Source organism: Euprymna scolopes, chromosome 1 (genome assembly GCF_053919585.1).
Source record: "Euprymna scolopes isolate OS-2025 chromosome 1, ASM5391958v1, whole genome shotgun sequence".
Taxonomy (NCBI): Eukaryota; Metazoa; Mollusca; class Cephalopoda; order Sepiida; family Sepiolidae; genus Euprymna; species Euprymna scolopes.
Window position 1 is genome coordinate 192,050,438 of NC_136482.1, and position 19,557 is coordinate 192,069,994.

Here is a 19,557-nt window from a genome sequence, read left to right on the forward strand (position 1 = left end):
TTAAGTGTGCTGGTTGGATTGTTGTGTTAAATAGTCGTATTTTAGATTCGTCTACCATCTGGAAAGTAGATTCATCTACCATCTCGAAGCTTCGTTCGTCCATTTGAATTATCTTTTTTCATCGTCTAACTCATAGATGTATACAGCATAATTGCGTTGAAACACCGGTTCTCGCCAGATCATCTACGTTAAACAACGATGAGCCTGGCCAATACTACATGGGTAACCATTTAGGAATGCTAGGCGCTATATGTACCGCGTCGGGATGTAGAAATTTCTAGGTTGGCATCTGGAGCTGCATTTAATCCACTGGGAGAGATGCACCCTCAATCTTCGTTAAGACATGCATTTAGGAGAAGGAACATGTAAAATATGAGATCTATTGCCTGCTATGTCGGGTGGCAGCCATTGCACCGACTTTGATTAGCAGTTGTACCAATAATTGTGGTTGGTTCTGCACAAAGCCTTCGCCACTCTAAACAAATCATTTGTGTGGATCTCTCAACAACTTAGTTGTTGTGGCGGAGCTTATACGTCGAAATCAACAGGAGTATCATCAACACATAGATTAAATGGACGCATCTACAAAATACTCACCATCGTTTTTTTTTTAATTTGGTATTGTGGTGTCTGCGTTCGCGCCAGTTGTCCATAGAATGGAAATATGTAATAAATACATACAAAGCTTTTTTAGATGTATCTCTAGAAGCAGACGCGTTATAAAACTACACAATTGAAATATACAACTGTGAAATTTCCATAGGCCCCGCTAGTCTATATTATAATATTCTAAGGCATTTCATGTTCGTACGTACGTTATCACCGTTCACACGTGTTTAAATCAGCAAAGGTGGCGATTGGTGGTTACTCTGATCGTAAACAATTCCGACTTTACTCATTTGAAAATTAAGTCGTCCTGTCAATCAAAACGGCACGACTTTAAATAAATAAATCTCAAAAAGTGGCATTGGTTTTATTAAGTTAGAGGATATTTCGCTGAACATTATTTTTACGATAAGAAGGTAGAATATTTATTATTTTAAAAACGAATTTAATTGTGACAATTTTAAATGAATAAGATGCATATTCGTTTTATTTATTTAAAGAATATTTAGCTGGTGATTTCAATTATTTTTGCGGACAAAAAAGAAATAATTTCTTCTTAATAATGTAATGTTACAAATAATTTTGATCTGGACGGATATTTATTATTTATAAAATCTACAGGGTTCCAATAATCCACAGGGTGTCGATAATTCATAAATCCACAGAATCCGATAGTTCATAAAACCAACAGAATCCCGATATTTCATAAAATCCACAGGATCCGATAGTTCATAAAACCAACAGAATCCCGATAGTTCATAAAATCAACAGAATCCCGATAGTTCATAAAACCAACAGAATCCCGATAGTTCATAAAATCAACAGAATCCCGGTCATTCATAAAATCAACAGGATCCCGATCGTTCATAAAATCGACAAAGTCTCAATAGTTCATAAAATCAACAGGATCCGATAGTTCATAAAATCAACAAATATCTCAACAAAAATTGATTTAGAATAGTTTAAATAAAAATAACCGAGAAAAAAAGGATTTACCTGGATTGAAAATAGGTGCGTTTGTTGTAATTGCCGTTGTTGTCATATGCGTTGATGATTTGCAGACGTCCATACATTGGGCAGCGGAAGAGAAACGGTTAGCATTGCCTCCACAACCACCGTAGACAAACTGTTCACAAGTTTGGGTGCTTGGGTTAAAGTAATACTGTTCGCTGTAAGCATAGCACATTCCGCTATCTTTTGGTAATTCGCAAATACCTTTGGTAAATAGACAAAAAAACAGGAAAAATAATAATAATTTTTTTTTAAGTTAAAATCAAATAAAAAATATGTAATAATAATAATAATAATAATAATAATAATAATAATAATAATAATAATAATAATAATAATAGGAGCACTAGAAATAATCCCGAAAAACTTTGAAAAAAGTGGGAAAAATTGGAATGAAAGGAATTACTGGAAAAATACAACGATCAACGATAATGAAAACAGCTGAAATATTAAGAAAATCCCTTAAATGTGAAAACTAACACACAGGAGCAACAAGTGCAGGTCAGACAAACTGCTGCAAAGGCGAGACATGAAACACTACATGGAAGCAAGAACACTGAAACCGCATATCGATAAGTTCTCTGACCCAACCCTACCCCCATATTCCCATTGCCACACCATTGCACCCCCTCCCCCAAAAGAGTGAGACCAAATAACCAAGTAGAGTCAAGGAGAAAGGAAAGACCGATGAACTGACCAGGCCTCTCCGGATAACTGCGAAGAGAACTGGGACCTTGGAGAGGCTTATTGCCGCTCAACTCCCAGCGAAGACCAGTAACCATTGCCAACGAGAAATAAATGGCAGGCAGCTGTTGCGATAATGCAAATTTATTAGCAAATGTTATCGAAAAAGGTGGAGAGTACTGGAAACCTCAGGAAACTTGTTGTCACTCAGCTTCCAGGGAACACCACAGGCTGTTTTCAAGGAGAGATATTTGATGACATGTGTTAGTTTCTTGTGAGCCGCCAATAATAATAATAATAATAATAATAATAATAATAATAATAATAATAATAATAATAATAATTCAGAGCCTCGAATCCTTATCCTTTTCTTCCTACCAGCACCTAAATGCCGTCAAGCGATTTATGTATAAGGTGTCCAACAATTTAAAAAGTTAGCAAGGGACACGATCTGCCCCTCCCCAAAAAAACAGCTAATGGCATCGTAAAGTTAGAGAAATTTTGTTTATTTTTAGCTTTCCTCGTTATTACAAGATGTTCGCCCTATCGTTTCCAAACCATTTTTATTCGTAGTTACATTATAGGACTTTTTATACAAAAACATAATTTTTGAATAAGATTTTGACGACGCTAAAATATTTTTTAAATATGTTTTGATAGGATATTTACGAAAAAAAAGACAAACAATTTATCAGTCGATATTCAGAGCACGTTATCCTCCTCCTCTTCTTCCTACCAGCATCCAAATGCTGTGAAGCGACATATATACAAAGTGTCCAGCTATTTAAGAAGTTAGTAAGGTAAATGATCCGGTGTGAAAAAATCTATTGCCTAAAAAGAAGAAGGAAAGATAACGCCTAATTTCCACTTATACTAAATTAGCCTGGGTACCCGGCGTTTCCAGGGTGTTTGGAGGTGTGTGTTGAGTAAAAGATAAAAGAAAAATATTTGGGGTAGGCAGGCTCAAACCTGTGACGCGAAGGAGGAAAAGAAAGAGAAAGAAAACCTGACGTCTTTTCCCCCTACTCCATGACGTGACCGGAAGTTCGGAACGTTGAAATTAGTAATGTCATTCCAAACCAGACGATGATTTGCAAAAATGGCAACGCAAAAAACAAAAAACAAAAAAAAACGGCCCTCCTTGTAGGAAACTGCCCAGTTGAGGGTGAAGGAATTAATGTTTTTAGCCAATTTTCGATATTTGTCGTCCGAACGGTCGTACTTCAAGACGATACCGATCTCGTGAAAATCCGTCGCCTATGTTGAAAGTTTTAGGCAGATACATACGTACATACATACATAAATACATATATACATATATACATACATAAATTTAAACAAACAGATGAGATTTATATAATAGATGGTTACTTTAAATATATATATTTGTGTGTTCCCTGTTTTATTATGACTTTTATGTACGTGTGGTAGTGCACCTTGCTTCCAATGTAATACCCCCTCTTATGAAGTTAGGTAAGGACCTCTGATCTTAGAAAACTTGGCTCGTGTCGTCTTCGTACTTCTGGAGTCCGTCACATTGAATTTGGTATGCTGAAAACGAATAACAAAACTCACGCAGGCAAAAAGGACAACAGACGCTTGAGTTCTATTCTACGAAAGGTTAATTTCACAAAGTTTATAGACTTTTTACATACACGTAAAGTTCTTAGTAAGTTTTTAAAAGTCCCAAATCTCTCTTCTCTTCGGAGATAGCGTCAAACGGGTTGGAGAAGGAGTTGTTCATCACGTCTTCAGGGAACGGTGAGTTTCCACACGATCTGTGCCCCTTGGAGTCAAATGGAAATCTGCTTAATTTCTAAGCAGTTTAGCATTATATAGGGGGAGCTGGAGTGGAGAGTCTCTTAAGCCAATAAAATTATGCCACGCACTTACAGAAAACTCCAGACTACGGGTGTGCAATACAGCCTTGTTGCCAGCTTGCAATCTGAGATTCAAATCAACATCAAACTCCCATAACCCCCATGGGTCATCGGCTGTCAGTACGAACTCCTGGCACCGAGACAATTTCCTATCGTTAATTTTGAATAACAAAATATATATCTCTGACTTCCAAACAATAAGCAAATATATCTATTTTGACAATGAAATAAAAAATATATTTATATCCTCTATTTTAAATCTTTGGGATATCTTCCGTTACCCAGGAGCTATTAAAATAATCTTAGCATAGTTATGCGATCCCCAATGAGGGGCAAACCACTCCCTCAGATCGATCACATCACAATAATCTATATGGAGATGAACACTATCCCTGTGACAGGACCGCAGGTGAAAAAAAATCTGTGTCTGGTGTTGTCACAAACACCACACTATGTAAAATGACAAAAACAAATATTGAAAACCGTGGAACCTAGAAGGAAAATCTGGGTATCATCACCAATAGGTGCGGTATCGTTGGCTAAGCATGGGGGCTCGATTGTCATCCTGTGAATGTTGGCTCTTAATTTCAGGAACAGAAATATCATAGACACCAAACAGATAAGCAACCTCTCTAATTTCAGGTACCACAATCATACATATCAAACACAGGATAGCAAAAATAATCATAAGTCAAAAGCACGAAGGTAGAAATGGACAACAAAAGAGAATATATTCGTAATGAAGTGCCATTACAGAAGCCACCTCAAAGAGTGAGGTTATCGCAAAGGAATGAAAGAGTTATGGAACGTGTCTACTGAAAATTATCCAATGGAACAAAGAATCACAAACCGAGCGAACCTTATTACAAAGAAAGATTGGTTTTGAACTCATTGAAATACAAAGAAAGATAAATGTTGAAAGACCAGGAAACACGACTCAGTGGAACCCCACACGCAGAAACCTCACACGTAGAAGACCTGCAAACATAAACACTGTGAATATGAAGACTAAGAACTACGAAACAACAGAACTAACTAAGAATAGAAAAGCTGAATTAGAAAACATCAGACGACTTATGAACATAGGAAAAAAACTCCCATCTCTAAAAAAACTAAGAGTGGAAGAAGTTAAAAGTAAATACAGGTGAAAAACTTATTCCATACATCCCAACAGAGAGTATTACAGACGTAAACAATCTAAGTTATGCAGGTGCCTAGACGATAAGTATGCCAGTTAGAAGAAAAGCAAAGACGGAAAAACAAAATGGACTGAAAAAACTGGGTGGGAATTCAGGCTGGAAACCCAGATTAACAAATTTAAAAAAAGAAGCCAAAGCACAAACAGGATGAAAAAGAGCAAATAGTGGGAAAATGGGAAAATTGGAATATCTCTCACAGGGAGAATCTAAACAAAAAATAAGAAAAACTAAAGCAAAGAAAAAGGAAGATTAAGATGATACAGGTGCAAAACGGAATAGTGCAAACAAAACAGGGCCTTTATAAACAATGAAAGCCACATTTATAAAAATGTAAACGGACAAAGAAGGACAAAAATAAAGCAACCGGGCCCGATAAAAACAAAATTGTACTGGAGCAAAATATGGGAAGAGCGACAAGACTAAAACAAAAATGTTGAATGACTGAAAGATATGAAATAAGAGTTACAGGAAATTGAAGAAAAGAAAAGGAAACGAATTCGGCAAAGAAAGCCTCAAGACAACCCTACGAAAAATGGCAAACTGAAGAGCACCCAGTCACGATGAAATACGCGAATACTGGTTCAAAAAATCACGGCATGAGATGAAAAGCTATTTCAAAACCTGAAAAAATGTATCCCCGAAGCAGACGTGCCAAAATGGACGACCAAAGATACAACCACATTGATACAAAAAGACATCAAAAAGTGAATCATCCCGAGAAACTACAGGCCCATAACCTGTTTATCAATCATCTGGAAAATTTTAGCAGCATAACTGAGAGGGCAAACTTACAACTCCCATAATAATTTGCGAAAAACAGAAAAGGGTGTCGAAAAAGGAAAATAGGAATACATGATGTACAAAGACCATAAGAGGTTAAAAAAAAGGTAGAAATAAGAACACAGCCATGATATGGATTGACTACAAGAAATCATATGACAAAATCTCTCAAACATGGATAATAGAATGCTTGAGGTTGTAATCTGATTGAAAAAAAACAGCTTCACGGATGATTCATTAGGATGACGAAAATGAGACGAAAACACATAGACATGGAAACGAAAAGGACAACTAAACATAGAAACTAAATCATTAATGACAGTTGCACAAGATTACGCAATTAGAACTAACTATTTCAAAACAAATATCTATAAGACACAAGGAACACCAACTGCAAACTTTGTGGGCAAAGAGACGAAATAATAAACTACATAATAAGTGAATGCATCAAAATATCCCCAAAAGAATATAAGAATAGACTCACACTGAGAACTATGCAAACAATTGTATTTTAAACACAAAGGCAAATGGTACAAGCACAAACTGGTAGCAGTACTTGAAAGTGGAAACCGTACAATCCTATGGAACATAAACATAAAAACAGATAAATCTATCTACAAAGAGACCAGATGTCATAATAGCTAACAAGATGGAATAATCTTGCCAAAACGTAGATTTCGCCATTCTAGCAATCACAGAGTGCATATCAAGAGAGCTGAAAGGCATATGAAAGATGAAGAACACCAATAATAGTAGGAGCACTAGGAACAATCCTGAAAAACCTCGAAAAAGAATGGGAGAAATTAGAATCCGGAAAATTGATGAGAAGATACGATGGATAGCAATAATGAAAATGGCTGAAATATTAACGAAACCCTTCGAATTGTTGGAATTCTTTGAGATAAGTAATTTGTACATTTTTATTTATTTATTTGCGGACTATTATCCTCATCTTTATAGTTTTTGTTTCACAATGTTTCGGCCAACTATTCCTCTGGCCTTCGTCGTGCCCGTGGCGCAGTGGATAGAATCTCTACAGTTCCAGATGAGTATTGTCTGAAAATAGCGATTTCAATCATACCCAAACCCGGCCAGAGGATTATTGGCCAAAACGTGGTAAGACGACCAAATATGAAATGAAGTAATTGCTGAAGATACAGTTGAAGACTCAGCATTCCTCTCCTGTCGCGACTAACAACCTGACAAAGGCCAGAGGAATAGTTTCCTGAAACGTCGTAAAACAAAAACAAATAGTTGTAGTGGATGTGACTCAATGGGTCACGGGTTAGGGTTAGTGTTAGAGTTTTATAAATTGAGATTCTTAAAAAAATTCTGCTGTACAAATAAACTAATGAATTCATTCATATACATTTGAGCATTCAGTTTACAGAAATGTAAATTCGACACTGATTCAGAACCTGACTCAAGGCTCCGTCAACGTCTTCCGATAATTTACGGTAAGCTGAAAAAAATTGATGAGAACCCTGTCAGACGATCAATCCAAAATGTCAGAAAACAAAACTTAAACACAATAAGATAAGATTATCATAATTTTGATTACATGAAAGAATTTTTTTATTTTTAAGAAAAGTATGTATTTTTTCAAAAAAATATTCAAAGAAATAAGTTTATTTTTAAGGCGAAAATATGGATTCACTTATTAACAAAAAATGAATGTTTTTATGTAAAGTATTTAACAATTGTTTTTGTTTGTTTGTTTCTTTGTTTTTTTTTCGAATTTAATTATGTGAAAGAATTTTCTTCAAGAAAAGTACATTAAAAATCTCTTTTCAACAAAATGTAAAAAGAAATAAGCATAGAAACAAATATGAACGAAAAGCAGAAGTTTTCTTTTTGTTGCAAGATAAATATCAATAAAACAATTTTTATAACGAAAAAAAAAATTTTTTTCATAGAAACAACTGTGATTGAAAACAATTTTGTTTTTCAAAATTAAATCAGACATGTGATTTTTTTTTCCTATTAACGAAAATGTCCTTAGCTGACTGTTGAGTGCAAATTAACTGATTGAGTCGGCTTTTTCCGTAGTTTACAGGAAGATGCTGATACCACCTAAGTCAGAATCTGGATTAGTAGGATAAATTCAAATATGCAAAATAAAAAGGTTACTTACTTTCGGGTCTGCACCAATGCTGGCACTCCGATTTGGATTTAAAATTATTAGCATTGCCTTGGCAACCGCCATACAAAAAGAATTTGCAATCATGATCGGCAATATCGTAATGCCAGGAGGGTTTTGCTGCTCGACACGGTCCAATAATTTTTTTAAGGTGACATGCATCAACTATGAAACGAAGCAAAAAATTGTTGTCCATTATAATAATATATAATTATAATAATGCAATACGTGCAAAATAAATAGAAAACTGGGAGATGAAATTGATGTCACATTTATTGAGTGGACATGAAAGTTTTTGCGGAATTTTTAATTTGATGTCAAATGATGTATTTTCAAATAAATTTTCATTATAATATCTTCACTTTATACATCATTTTAAAGAGCGTTTTTCGCTCTATCAAATCATTTAAATTACAATCGTTTTAAAACAATTATGTCTTCTTTTCAGAATACAAGATGGAAAAGAAACAAATTATCACAATTTTCTTATTTCAGTTCAAACTAGGCTGAAAAGCTGCTATAACAGCTCGCGATATTAACGATATGGCAAAACTACACTTGTTTTGTGTTGGCAAAAGTGTGTTGATTCTGATGGTCCTAATTTGATCAATAGCCTAGAAACGTACAGCACAATGGTGGTTTAAGAAATTTCATGACCGTGACGAGAGTCTTGAAGATTGTGAGCATACTGGTCGGCCATCGGATATTGTCAACGATCAATAAAAAGCCTTAGTCAAAGCCAATCCATACACAACTGTTCGGGACCTTTTTTCTAAATTAGGTGTAACGTATACGACGATTTCCAATCACTTAAGAGAGATTGCAAAGGCAAAAAACTTGATAAATAGGGTTTCTCGACCGAGTTGTGACATGCGATAAAAAATGAATTCTTTACGACAACTGGCTACGCCCAGCCAAGTTGTTAGACACCGACAAAGCTCCATGGCACTTCTCTAACCCAGATTTGCACTAAAAGAAGGTCCTGTTTACTGTTTGGTGGTCTGCGACCGGTCTCATCTATTACAGTTTTTTCTAATGCAGGCGAAATCATTACGGCGGTGAAGTACTGTCCATAAATGGATGAAATGCAAAAGAAACTGCGACAACAGCATCCAGCATTCATCAACAAAAAAAGGCCTAATTCTACTCCACGACAATGCTCGACCGCACGTTGCTAAGCCGACCCTGCATAAGTTGAACGAATTGGGCTACGAAACTCTGCCTCATCCATCATACTCTCCATACCTCTCACCTACTGACTACAACTTTTTCAAGCATCTTAGCAACTTTCTGCATGATAAATGCTTCAAAAACCTAAGCGATATAAAAAAACCCTTCCACGACTTTATTGCCACCAGAATACAAAATTTTTATGTTACTGGCATAATTACACTTGTTTCGCCTTGGCAAAATTGAGTTGATTCTGATGGTGCTCATTTTGAGCAATAATTTTTTATTTGAGCCGAGATATGCTCATCTAAATTCAAAATGTAAAAACCCCAAGAACTTTCTTGTCAGCCTGATGGATATCTCTACTTATATATAAACGGCATTTGTTTGTGCATATTTGTGTGAGTTCGTTCCCTATGAACTCTGAAATGGCTAGACCGATTTTTAAAAATTTCACGCAATTGTACTCTATTTGTCTGGATGTTTTCTTAGATAGGTTTGCTATCGAAATATTTCTGATAAGTATCGAAAATAGATAATTTAAAAAAATCCGATCAAAGAATGGACGATGTCATCGATTTCCACAACAATAAAAGTATTGAAAGTGTGGAATATTCGTTGATCATTTATCAATCCCGAGCAACATCTGGTCTCCCTGCTAAATAATAAATACGGAAACAATGTAACATGTTACATACTAGACGGACACATTTAAAGCACGCCTCATGGGATATATATATATATATATATATATATATATATATATATACATTAATTATATTATACTATCAATTATATTTCACCTATTATTATATTATCAATTATATTTCACCTTTTATATATATACTAATCTTTAATTTATTAAGCTCAATGTAAATATAGAGCATATAACAAACAAATGACAAAAGTCTATATTTCAAATTTCATGATGTTGATCATCTTACAATTTATTCCTTTAATTACGTTGACATTTACAATTCTTGACAGCAACTGTTTCGAAGCGCAAAATGATTCATTTAATGAATCAGTGAATCTATTCTGTCCTTTACTCGCCAGAAAAAAATAGCAACTATCATCCATCAAAATAAAATAAAATGCATTTGGACATGATGTGGAAAAAAAAACTATTTAGAGGGTAAAGTAGATTACCCGGTGATAGCGTAAGCTCCGAGGGGTTGCAAAGGATGCCCTAAGCGACCCCCCCTACTGGGTCGAGTAACAAGTTTTGTAGTACGGCGAGCAGCGAGTAACTAATTTGTGCCAACCGTTCACCAGTAAGTCGTTAACAGAACTGGCGCTAGTCAGAGACACAATTCTTTTATAACAGAAGAATAGTGCCTCCCCCTACTCCTCCAAGTCTATAAGAGACTCGTTCTCTCAACCACTCAGATTAGAATTCCGCCCTCGAGGCCGGCGCCACCAAGTAAGCAATCTCCTTTTTTTATTTTTATTTTTATTTTCTCACACACTCCCGACAAAAACGAGAAAAAAAACAAAAGGTAGAAGAGAGAAAAGAAAAAGAAAAAGTTACATAAAAATGACAGACCACCAAAATACTTAATCAAAAAACAACTGTTAGTACAATATAGCAGTAGTCGATCAGTCCAGATATCAATCAAGCAGGCAGCAGGCTAGGTCTACCCCGTCGTTTTTTAAGGGGCGCACATTCTGGGCAATACCACTTTTGCCTGTTGGGAGGTTCTGAGTCGATACCGACACATCGGAAATGGTACCAATTGTCGCACGAGTCACACCCGATCATATTCTGATTCTGCTGCGGAGAGCTGCACAGGGGACACAACCAGACCTGCTCTTCAACACTAGGGGGTGAATCCAACGTCTCCCCTCCCTCCGCAACAGGAGGTCCTTCAGGAGTCCTAGAAAGCTCTAAGGGGTACAGATGTTTCAGGGAATGTACTTCCTCCAAGCCCTCCCCTTTTTGTACACGTGCTGCTCTAACGACACCATCATGGCCTGGAATCAGTTCAGTAATAGTTCCTAAGACCCAAAACGGTCTGGGTTTCAAAGGACTCTTAATCAGCACAACATCATCCTTCTGGAGGCGGGTTCTTGTACTGAGTCGGGATCGACCAGGAATCTTCCTTCCCAGCTCTAGCAGGTACTCCTCATACCATAGTTTGTGGAAATCTGTCAGACATTGGTCCCTAAGTTCCAAGGTTTGAATTAGCCTCTCCCTGCTGGGAGGCAACAAGGTTGTTCTATCCTCTCTATCCAGTCGTATCAATAGCCCGGGGCTCTGATTGGGCTTAAGGAACATATTAGGGGTAATTGGAGTAGCATTTTTGTCGGCTGACACCTGGTAAGTAAGAGGCCGGTTATTAACAGACCTCTGAATATCCGATAACACTGTCAGAAGGGTAAAGTAATCCAATCTACCCCTGCCAAGAATCTTAAATAGGCAATTCTTCATGGTCTTGATACATCGCTCCCATGTTCCTCCATACCAAGGAGAGAACAAGGGAATGGTTTTAAGTTTTAACTTACAAGGACCGTATTTTCTTTGATAGTCCGTAAAAAGAGAGAGACGATCGAAAATCTTTCCACTTCCTATAAACGTTTTCGCGTTGTCACTATAAAGGGTTTCGGGAACGCCATATCGGTTAGTAAATCGAACCAGTGCCTGGAAGAAAGAGGGTACGCTCATGTTGGGAACTACTTCAATGTGTATTGCTCTGATATTCAAACAAGTGAACAGGAGCAAGTACATTTTCGTATCTCGTTTCCCGTCACTCACCCAAAGATGGCCAGTAAAATCAATCCCAGTGTGTTGATAGGGGACTCTGAAATCGGTACGGTGCGACGGCAGGGCAGCAGCAGCATTCGGCGTCACTGGCGTTGAATTATAACGTTTACATCTGGCACAAACAGCCAGTACCTTATTCACAGCTTGTCGACCCTGCGGGACCCAATAACCGCTTCGCCTCAACTCCGCTAGAGTTGACCCAGTTCCAAGGTGGCAACACCTTTCATGACAATCTAAAATGATGAGTCTGGTAACAGGATGATGTTTCCCTATCAGAATGGGGTTTTTAACTTCATAACCAAAGTGGGAAGATTGGTTGATTCTTCCCCGAGATCGAATCAAACCGTCAGGGTCCAGAAAAAGATCCAGAGCACGAACCCTAACTGGCATGGGTTTACCACTCGGCTCCTTTAGGTACTCCACTTCCACGGGAAATTCTTGCCGTTGCACTGTCTTCATAAGGTAGATCGCTGCCTTAGAGTTGTAGTCCCATTGTCGATTAAATCGGATGGCTAGGAACTTAAACACCAAGGCAGTAACAGTCAGTAAACCAGAGAATGAGGAAAACCTCTGAAAAGGTATGGCCGAAGTGTACTCTTGATCATGGATCAAGGAACAATTTGCTGAACTGCGGGTCATTCGCTGGCATATCTCACTCAAACAGGGCATATCCTGTCCTGGCCATTGAGATATTCCTTCGCATAGCCAGGAAGGGCCTGAACACCAAAATTCCATCTTGGATTGGAACTTTCTCAATGTTAATCCTCTTGTTAACAAATCCGCCGGGTTGAGTGTACTATCAACATATCTGAAGAGAGTCTTCAAGCCATAGCGAGACTCCAACTCCACTTTCATCTGCAGAATGTCTTTAAGTCTATTTTTTGCAAAAACATTTTTGCTAGCCATGTTTTGAGATAAAATCCAGGACAAGACCACCTGTGCATCCGTGGCTATACACAAATTCTCGGGAACAAATCCTTCACAATTGTCCAGGATTGTGGGGAGACACTTGAAGGCGAGGAAAACGGCCATTAGTTCCAACACAGGCAAAGTCTTGTCCTTCATAGGTGCCACCTTAGCTTTCGCAAATAATAAGGATGACCGACCATTTTGTACGATATACACGGCAAACCCATATGCTTCCTTGGACGCGTCGCAAAACAGGTACATATCTCCAGGTAGCCCTGCCATAAGCGCCTTGCGCAAAAAACGGAAATCACTCAACCCTGAAAGGTCCCTGGCTAGCTCTCTCCAATCGCTCAAGATCGCTGGCTGGAGTGGATCATCCCAACCTGCACCATTCTTCCACATGGACCTGATTAGCACTCTACTGCGGATAGTAACCGGGAGACATAGGGACAACGGATCGAAGACCTTAGCTGACTCTGAAAGAACACCTCTCTTAGTTGTCACGTCAGGATTGCACTTTACCGGAGCGACATACAACTCCTCCGAATGTGGGGAGTATCGGTAGCCCAGTACTCTCTCCCACTCCTCTTCATGGATACTTAGAGTACCATCCTCCTTCATCCTATTGCGGAGCGCCTGACTGTTTGAGTTGCATGACTGGATAATAAAGCCCCCTTCCAGCAAACGCTCTCTAACAAGGGAATACAATGTAGTAAGCTCACTCGCGTCTGCCACGGATGCCACAAGGTTATCCACATAAAACCGGTCCTCCATCATTCTGCGGCAAGCATCTTGAGGGTATTTTGCCGCATGTAATTTTAAGATGCACCCCAACACAAATGGGCTGGAAGTAAACCCGAATATCAAGGTGGTATAGCGGAAGCAGCGCAAACAATTTCCTTGTTTAAGAAAAAAGCAAAACCGGTTCCTATCCGCCTCCAGCTTAAGCCGAATCATTAGGAAGGCTCGGCGAATGTCTGCTAGTAGCACATAATTGTTGGCTCTAAAGGCCAGCAACAACTTTAAGATGTCCCCTGTTAAGTTAACGCCAGAATATGCTGCTTCGTTCAGCGATAATCCATCTCCTGTCTTCAAACTACAGTTGAACACTGGTCTTATCCTGGTAGTTGCCGTAGGGTCCGACTTGAAAACTGGTCTATGTGGTATCCACACATATTTGTCGAACTCCTTAGGGGAGACAAAAATCTCTTCAATTATACCGTCCTCCTGTTGCTGACGAAACACCTCCAAATATTCATCATATATTTTTCTTTTCGTCAAGTTTGCTGCTACCCGGTCTAAAACATGCAAGGAAGTTGCATGATTAGAGGGGACTCTGGCTAATCTATCGTGATGCCAGGGGAGCTCCACATAATAGCTTCCATCCCGAAGCTCTACCGTTTCCTCAAATCGCTTCATCTGAATTTTATCGTAATCAGAAAAGTCCTCCTGACTGGGAAGCCCCAGAGATTCCAACGTAAACATTTGTTCTAGTCCTCTTTGTACCATACTGTCAGGAAAGCACTCCGCCATGGGATCCAGGTATGTTGATTGTGTTTCAAGGACAAAACATAAATGTGATGAATCGACCTGGGGGGTATGTTCCATTACCGAATTAAACGAGAGGTGAGTAACCTCAGAGAGGGGCTTATCTTCCAAGAAAAAAGAGTCCACTGCTCCAAACGGGACCAATCCAGGCGGGGTTGCAAAGGCCCATCCATTCAAACACGGGATCAGCTTTAATGAGTCCAGGTGTTCAATCAGGTCTAACCCAATTATTCCCTTGATCGGTATTAAATCCTTTCCGGTCTCAAACTGGCCGGCCAAAGCATATTTTGCATCCTGAAAGACACGCAATAGAGATTCCAGGTTGGCCACTCGAACCGACAAGTCCATACCATCGGCTACCAAGACAGGAGATGTCACTGTCCTTCCAGAACCCAAGTCAACTCCCAGGACTACCTCTGTGAACCCACGCTGACACTCACCTAGAAAGGTAGACAATCTCAGCTGACAATTGACACCAAGGGTTTCGATTGGGCACAAAGTTCTCAGTACATCTGCCGCCAGATATGTCCGCCCGCTACCCTTGTCCAGTAGGCAATTCACTGACACTGTCTTTGGTCCACAAGAGAATGTAACTGAGAGAATGGGTGGCAACGTGCGGGAATACCCGGTTGAAGTTGCATTGTTCACATCCACATGAAAAGAAGGAGTAATAGCGTTCCCCCTACCAAACTTTTGAGACGTATTCTGTCTTACTGTTGATGTAACTGCAGTGGAGACACCGCCCTTAATCTGCAATCTCTTTATTGCTTCTCCAGTTAGTCTCAATATGGAGGACAAAGGTGGCACCCGTCTATTTGTTAGCGCTATTATCTCGCCTTTCAGTTCGAGAGGAAATTTCCTAAACAGAATCTTAGCCATCAGTCTGGCTCCGCCAGAATCGTCCACAGAAAAGTCACACGAAAAGGAATTCCCCAGCTCTTCCAACAGCGATGCCGTCCTGGAAACGAAGTCCCCCAGCTCAAAAAGGGCTCCACCTTTCTTTGGTACATAGTCCAGAATATCCTGGAATATTTGGTCAATGATTTCATCCAGGTCCAGATACTCCCTCTTCAGTATAGCCATGGCTTGCTGGTAATTGGTGTCAGTGCAACTCAGGTGATTTACCAGTCTCAAGGCTCTGTCTGAGAGTGAACACTTCAAGAAGTTCAACCTCTCGGCATCATTGGCCATGCCGATCACGCAGTTCTCAAACCTAGTCAAGAAGTTTCTGAAACTCATGCGGTCGGACTCCATTTCCTGTCCGCTAAATGTAGGCCCTGTGATCTGTATACGTGGGGGTTTAACAATGAAGGAAGAACCTCTCCCGGTAGTTGCAGAAGCCCTTGAGAACTCAAAGGCAGATTCTGAGTAAGGGCTGGGCTCTGGCTGTCGGTATGCTTGATCCAAATCGCCCAAGTCTTCATAATAATCCTTTAGTTGAGGCAGCCAAGCACCCTCAATCTCGGCAGGTGTACTCTCATCAAAGGAGCCTAACTCCAGCTGTGTGATACAAGTCTCTAACTCGACAATGAATTGTTGAATCTCCGTCCTTAAGAATGAGTACGCCGATGGCCTAACTCCATCACGACACATCTTCAGTCGTCCCTGAATCTTCTGAGTCAATGACTCCCTTCTGCGTAGGAGCTGCTCTTTCGTGACGTTCATGACAGTAGTTAACCGACGAAAGAGTAAGCAGCAAATCCTTTGCAAGATGTGGAAAAAAAAACTATTTAGAGGGTAAAGTAGATTACCCGGTGATAGCGTAAGCTCCGAGGGGTTGCAAAGGATGCCCTAAGCGACCCCCCCTACTGGGTCGAGTAACAAGTTTTGTAGTACGGCGAGCAGCGAGTAACTAATTTGTGCCAACCGTTCACCAGTAAGTCGTTAACAGAACTGGCGCTAGTCAGAGACACAATTCTTTTATAACAGAAGAATAGTGCCTCCCCCTACTCCTCCAAGTCTATAAGAGACTCGTTCTCTCAACCACTCAGATTAGAATTCCGCCCTCGAGGCCGGCGCCACCAAGTAAGCAATCTCCTTTTTTTATTTTTATTTTTATTTTCTCACAATGATTACAAAATCTGAAAATTGGTGGAAAAATTGCAATTACATTTTATTTTATCTTTTATTATGCCCTTTTGAATTTTCAAGTAAAGTCACTGAAATTTAAATTTCCCTCTTAATAAATGGTGTTAATTTTTATATAGACTACTAAAAATATTCTATTTAGTATTTTATTCATTTATTATTGATAATTAATCTATATATATTTTATATATAATCGTATTTTTATTAAGTACGTCCTACACGTGTTTCGATCAATAGTGGAAGCCCACTAAACAAGTCATCAGAAACAAAAATATATTCCTCAGAAAATAGTTCGAAAGATTTTTCCTTTGAATTGAAAACGATTTAGTAAGTAAGAATGTTGCTAAAAAATGAAGATATATAAATTTCGCAGAAACATAAGAACTAAAAACATTTAATTTTCATTAAACCCTAACCTTCCACATTTATAATTGAATCTGTCTAATCATTTTGTTGGGTTTTTTTTGTATTTAGTCTTTTTTTTTCTTTTCTTTTTTTTTTTTTGCTGAATAATCTTTATAATGCTAACACGTTTTGGTTTCAGTTTGTTTGAAAATTGTTTTTACCTAATCTTAAATTCAAGGGAGATAAATCTTCGCAGCTTAAAATATGATTTATCCCCCTTTATTCTCCAATTTAATATCATTTCATGATCATTGTGCATGTTTCTGAGTGTATATGCATTTCTCGCCTATGCGCCACTTTCACATTATTTTTATTATTTTCTTTTGTTTATTGCCTATTTTTTAATTTTATTTTTTATCAAGTGAACATCATGACTTCCCCAATTTTAATAGGCTATATAACAATATTTTATTTAACTCACCCGGTTTGTCTAGGACTCTCGGTTTTTCCGTTGATGGCTGTATAGTGGTTTGCTCGATTACTGAATGGCACACGGCGAAACATCTTGAAATGGTGGGAAATCTGTTGGCGTTTCCGTCGCAGCCACCATAAGTGAATTCTTCACAATTTCTTGTCTTCGGGTTAAAATAATATTGTATCATTCTGGCGTTGCATCTTCCAGAGTCCTTGCGGAGGTTGCAAATATCTTGAGAAGGAATGGGAACACAAGCAGTATTATTGCAGAACATGGAATTTGTATATATATATATATATATATATATATATATATATATATATATATATATATATATATATATATATATATATATATATTAAGTAATGTGATTGATAATCTCTATATATTTTTAAAGCAAACTTATAATGTAAATTCAAATCTATATTTTACTCTATTTCTTTTCTATCTCTAACCCATATTAATTTTCTTATAAATTTTAAATCCAGACCTTTTATTTCAATTTTTTTCAGATTCATCTGCCTTACTTTTAATGCTAGGTTTATTTATGGTGTCTTTTAAATTCAATAAAAACCCTTCAAAATTTGCTGACGAGGAGACCTTGCTTATTAAAAACTATATGTAATTATTGTACGTAACTTGATGTATACCACAATAAAAAGCATTGTTTTCCGAAACGATCGTACGATTGATTTTGTTGTTGTTCCTTCTTATGAAACGGATTTTTAATTTAATTATAATTTGATTTTTAAATTTTAAATTATCAATCACATTACTTAATATTGAATTAGCTCTAGACATTTAACTATCGAGCTTATTATATATCTAAATTACAACGAGCACTTTCTCTTTCCTGTATTTAATTAAACTAGTAATTTCACTGTTACATTAAAATACACTCAGCTCTTTAGACTATTGTTCTAATCTCCTTTATATATATATATATATATATATATATATATATATATATATATATATATATATATATATATATAATTATTATTATTATTATTTTATCATTATTAATATTTTTATTATTATTTTTATTATTATTACTATTTTTATTATCATCATTATTATCATTATTATCATTATTATTATTTATTATTATTATTATTATTTTTATTATCATTATCTTTATTATTATTATTATTATTATTATTATTATTATTATTATTATTATTATTATTATTATTATATGTATTTACAGATTTGGATGTTTATTCAGGAATTTAACTCAGAAATAAAATAAACAAAATCGATTTAGGAATTTTCGGAATAGTTGTGGAATTTAGTTAGAAGTAAACATATTTTAGCTTACGTGAATGACACGCAATTTCGTCTGCTTTAGTTAGCAGGAGATCAAACTAATGAGTTGGCGAGAAACTCATTAGCGAACAGACATCCGGACGAATCTGTTGGAAGCGGACATGGGAACGAGTGAACATGTAGAGAGAGACTCAGCGTGCCAAACTCCGACAAGGGAATCCATAAAACGAATAAAACCCTTGTAAAATATAACTCGTTGTTATGGCGTTCTTTTAGGAATTTGGACCAATAAGAAGGTATGTGATTCTTTTGGTCTGAGACAAGCAAACATAATGTAGTCGTTTGAGTGTAAGAAAAGCTGTATGCAAAGGTTTGTGTCGTGTTTGTTAACTATGTGTATTTGTGAAGACGCGACCGCACACACAATCAGCATTTTATATACATGCAGGACAATGAATATTTCTACACCCTGTATACACACATTCATTAGATATCAAAGACAATGTTATATACACCACAAGACAATTGAAAAAAAGTAAGAAATGCAGACGCACTATATATACCACACGTATACATTTATTCATTCACTGGCTATATAATAATCATACGAGCACTTACTTTATTAATAAGCTTAGAATTTTTCATAAAATTCACAAAAACAATCTTTTAGACATTAGTTATTATAATAT

At 37.3% G+C, this 19,557-nt stretch overlaps 1 protein-coding gene across 4 annotated transcripts in view; it reads right to left on the bottom strand.

The window, feature by feature from the left end:
- LOC145278532 (uncharacterized) overlaps window positions 1–19,557 on the bottom strand; it is a 409,834-nt gene that overhangs the window by 75,200 nt on the left and 315,077 nt on the right. For all 4 annotated transcript variants that reach the window (XM_080130667.1, XM_080130669.1, XM_080130668.1 and 1 more), the window contains 3 exons: window positions 17,606–17,830; window positions 8,295–8,465; window positions 1,603–1,821 (listed from right to left, as the gene is read on the bottom strand). In XM_080130667.1, the coding sequence (XP_079986793.1) occupies window positions 1,603–1,821; window positions 8,295–8,465; window positions 17,606–17,830 (615 nt within the window). The remainder of the gene's footprint in view (window positions 1–1,602; window positions 1,822–8,294; window positions 8,466–17,605; window positions 17,831–19,557) is intronic.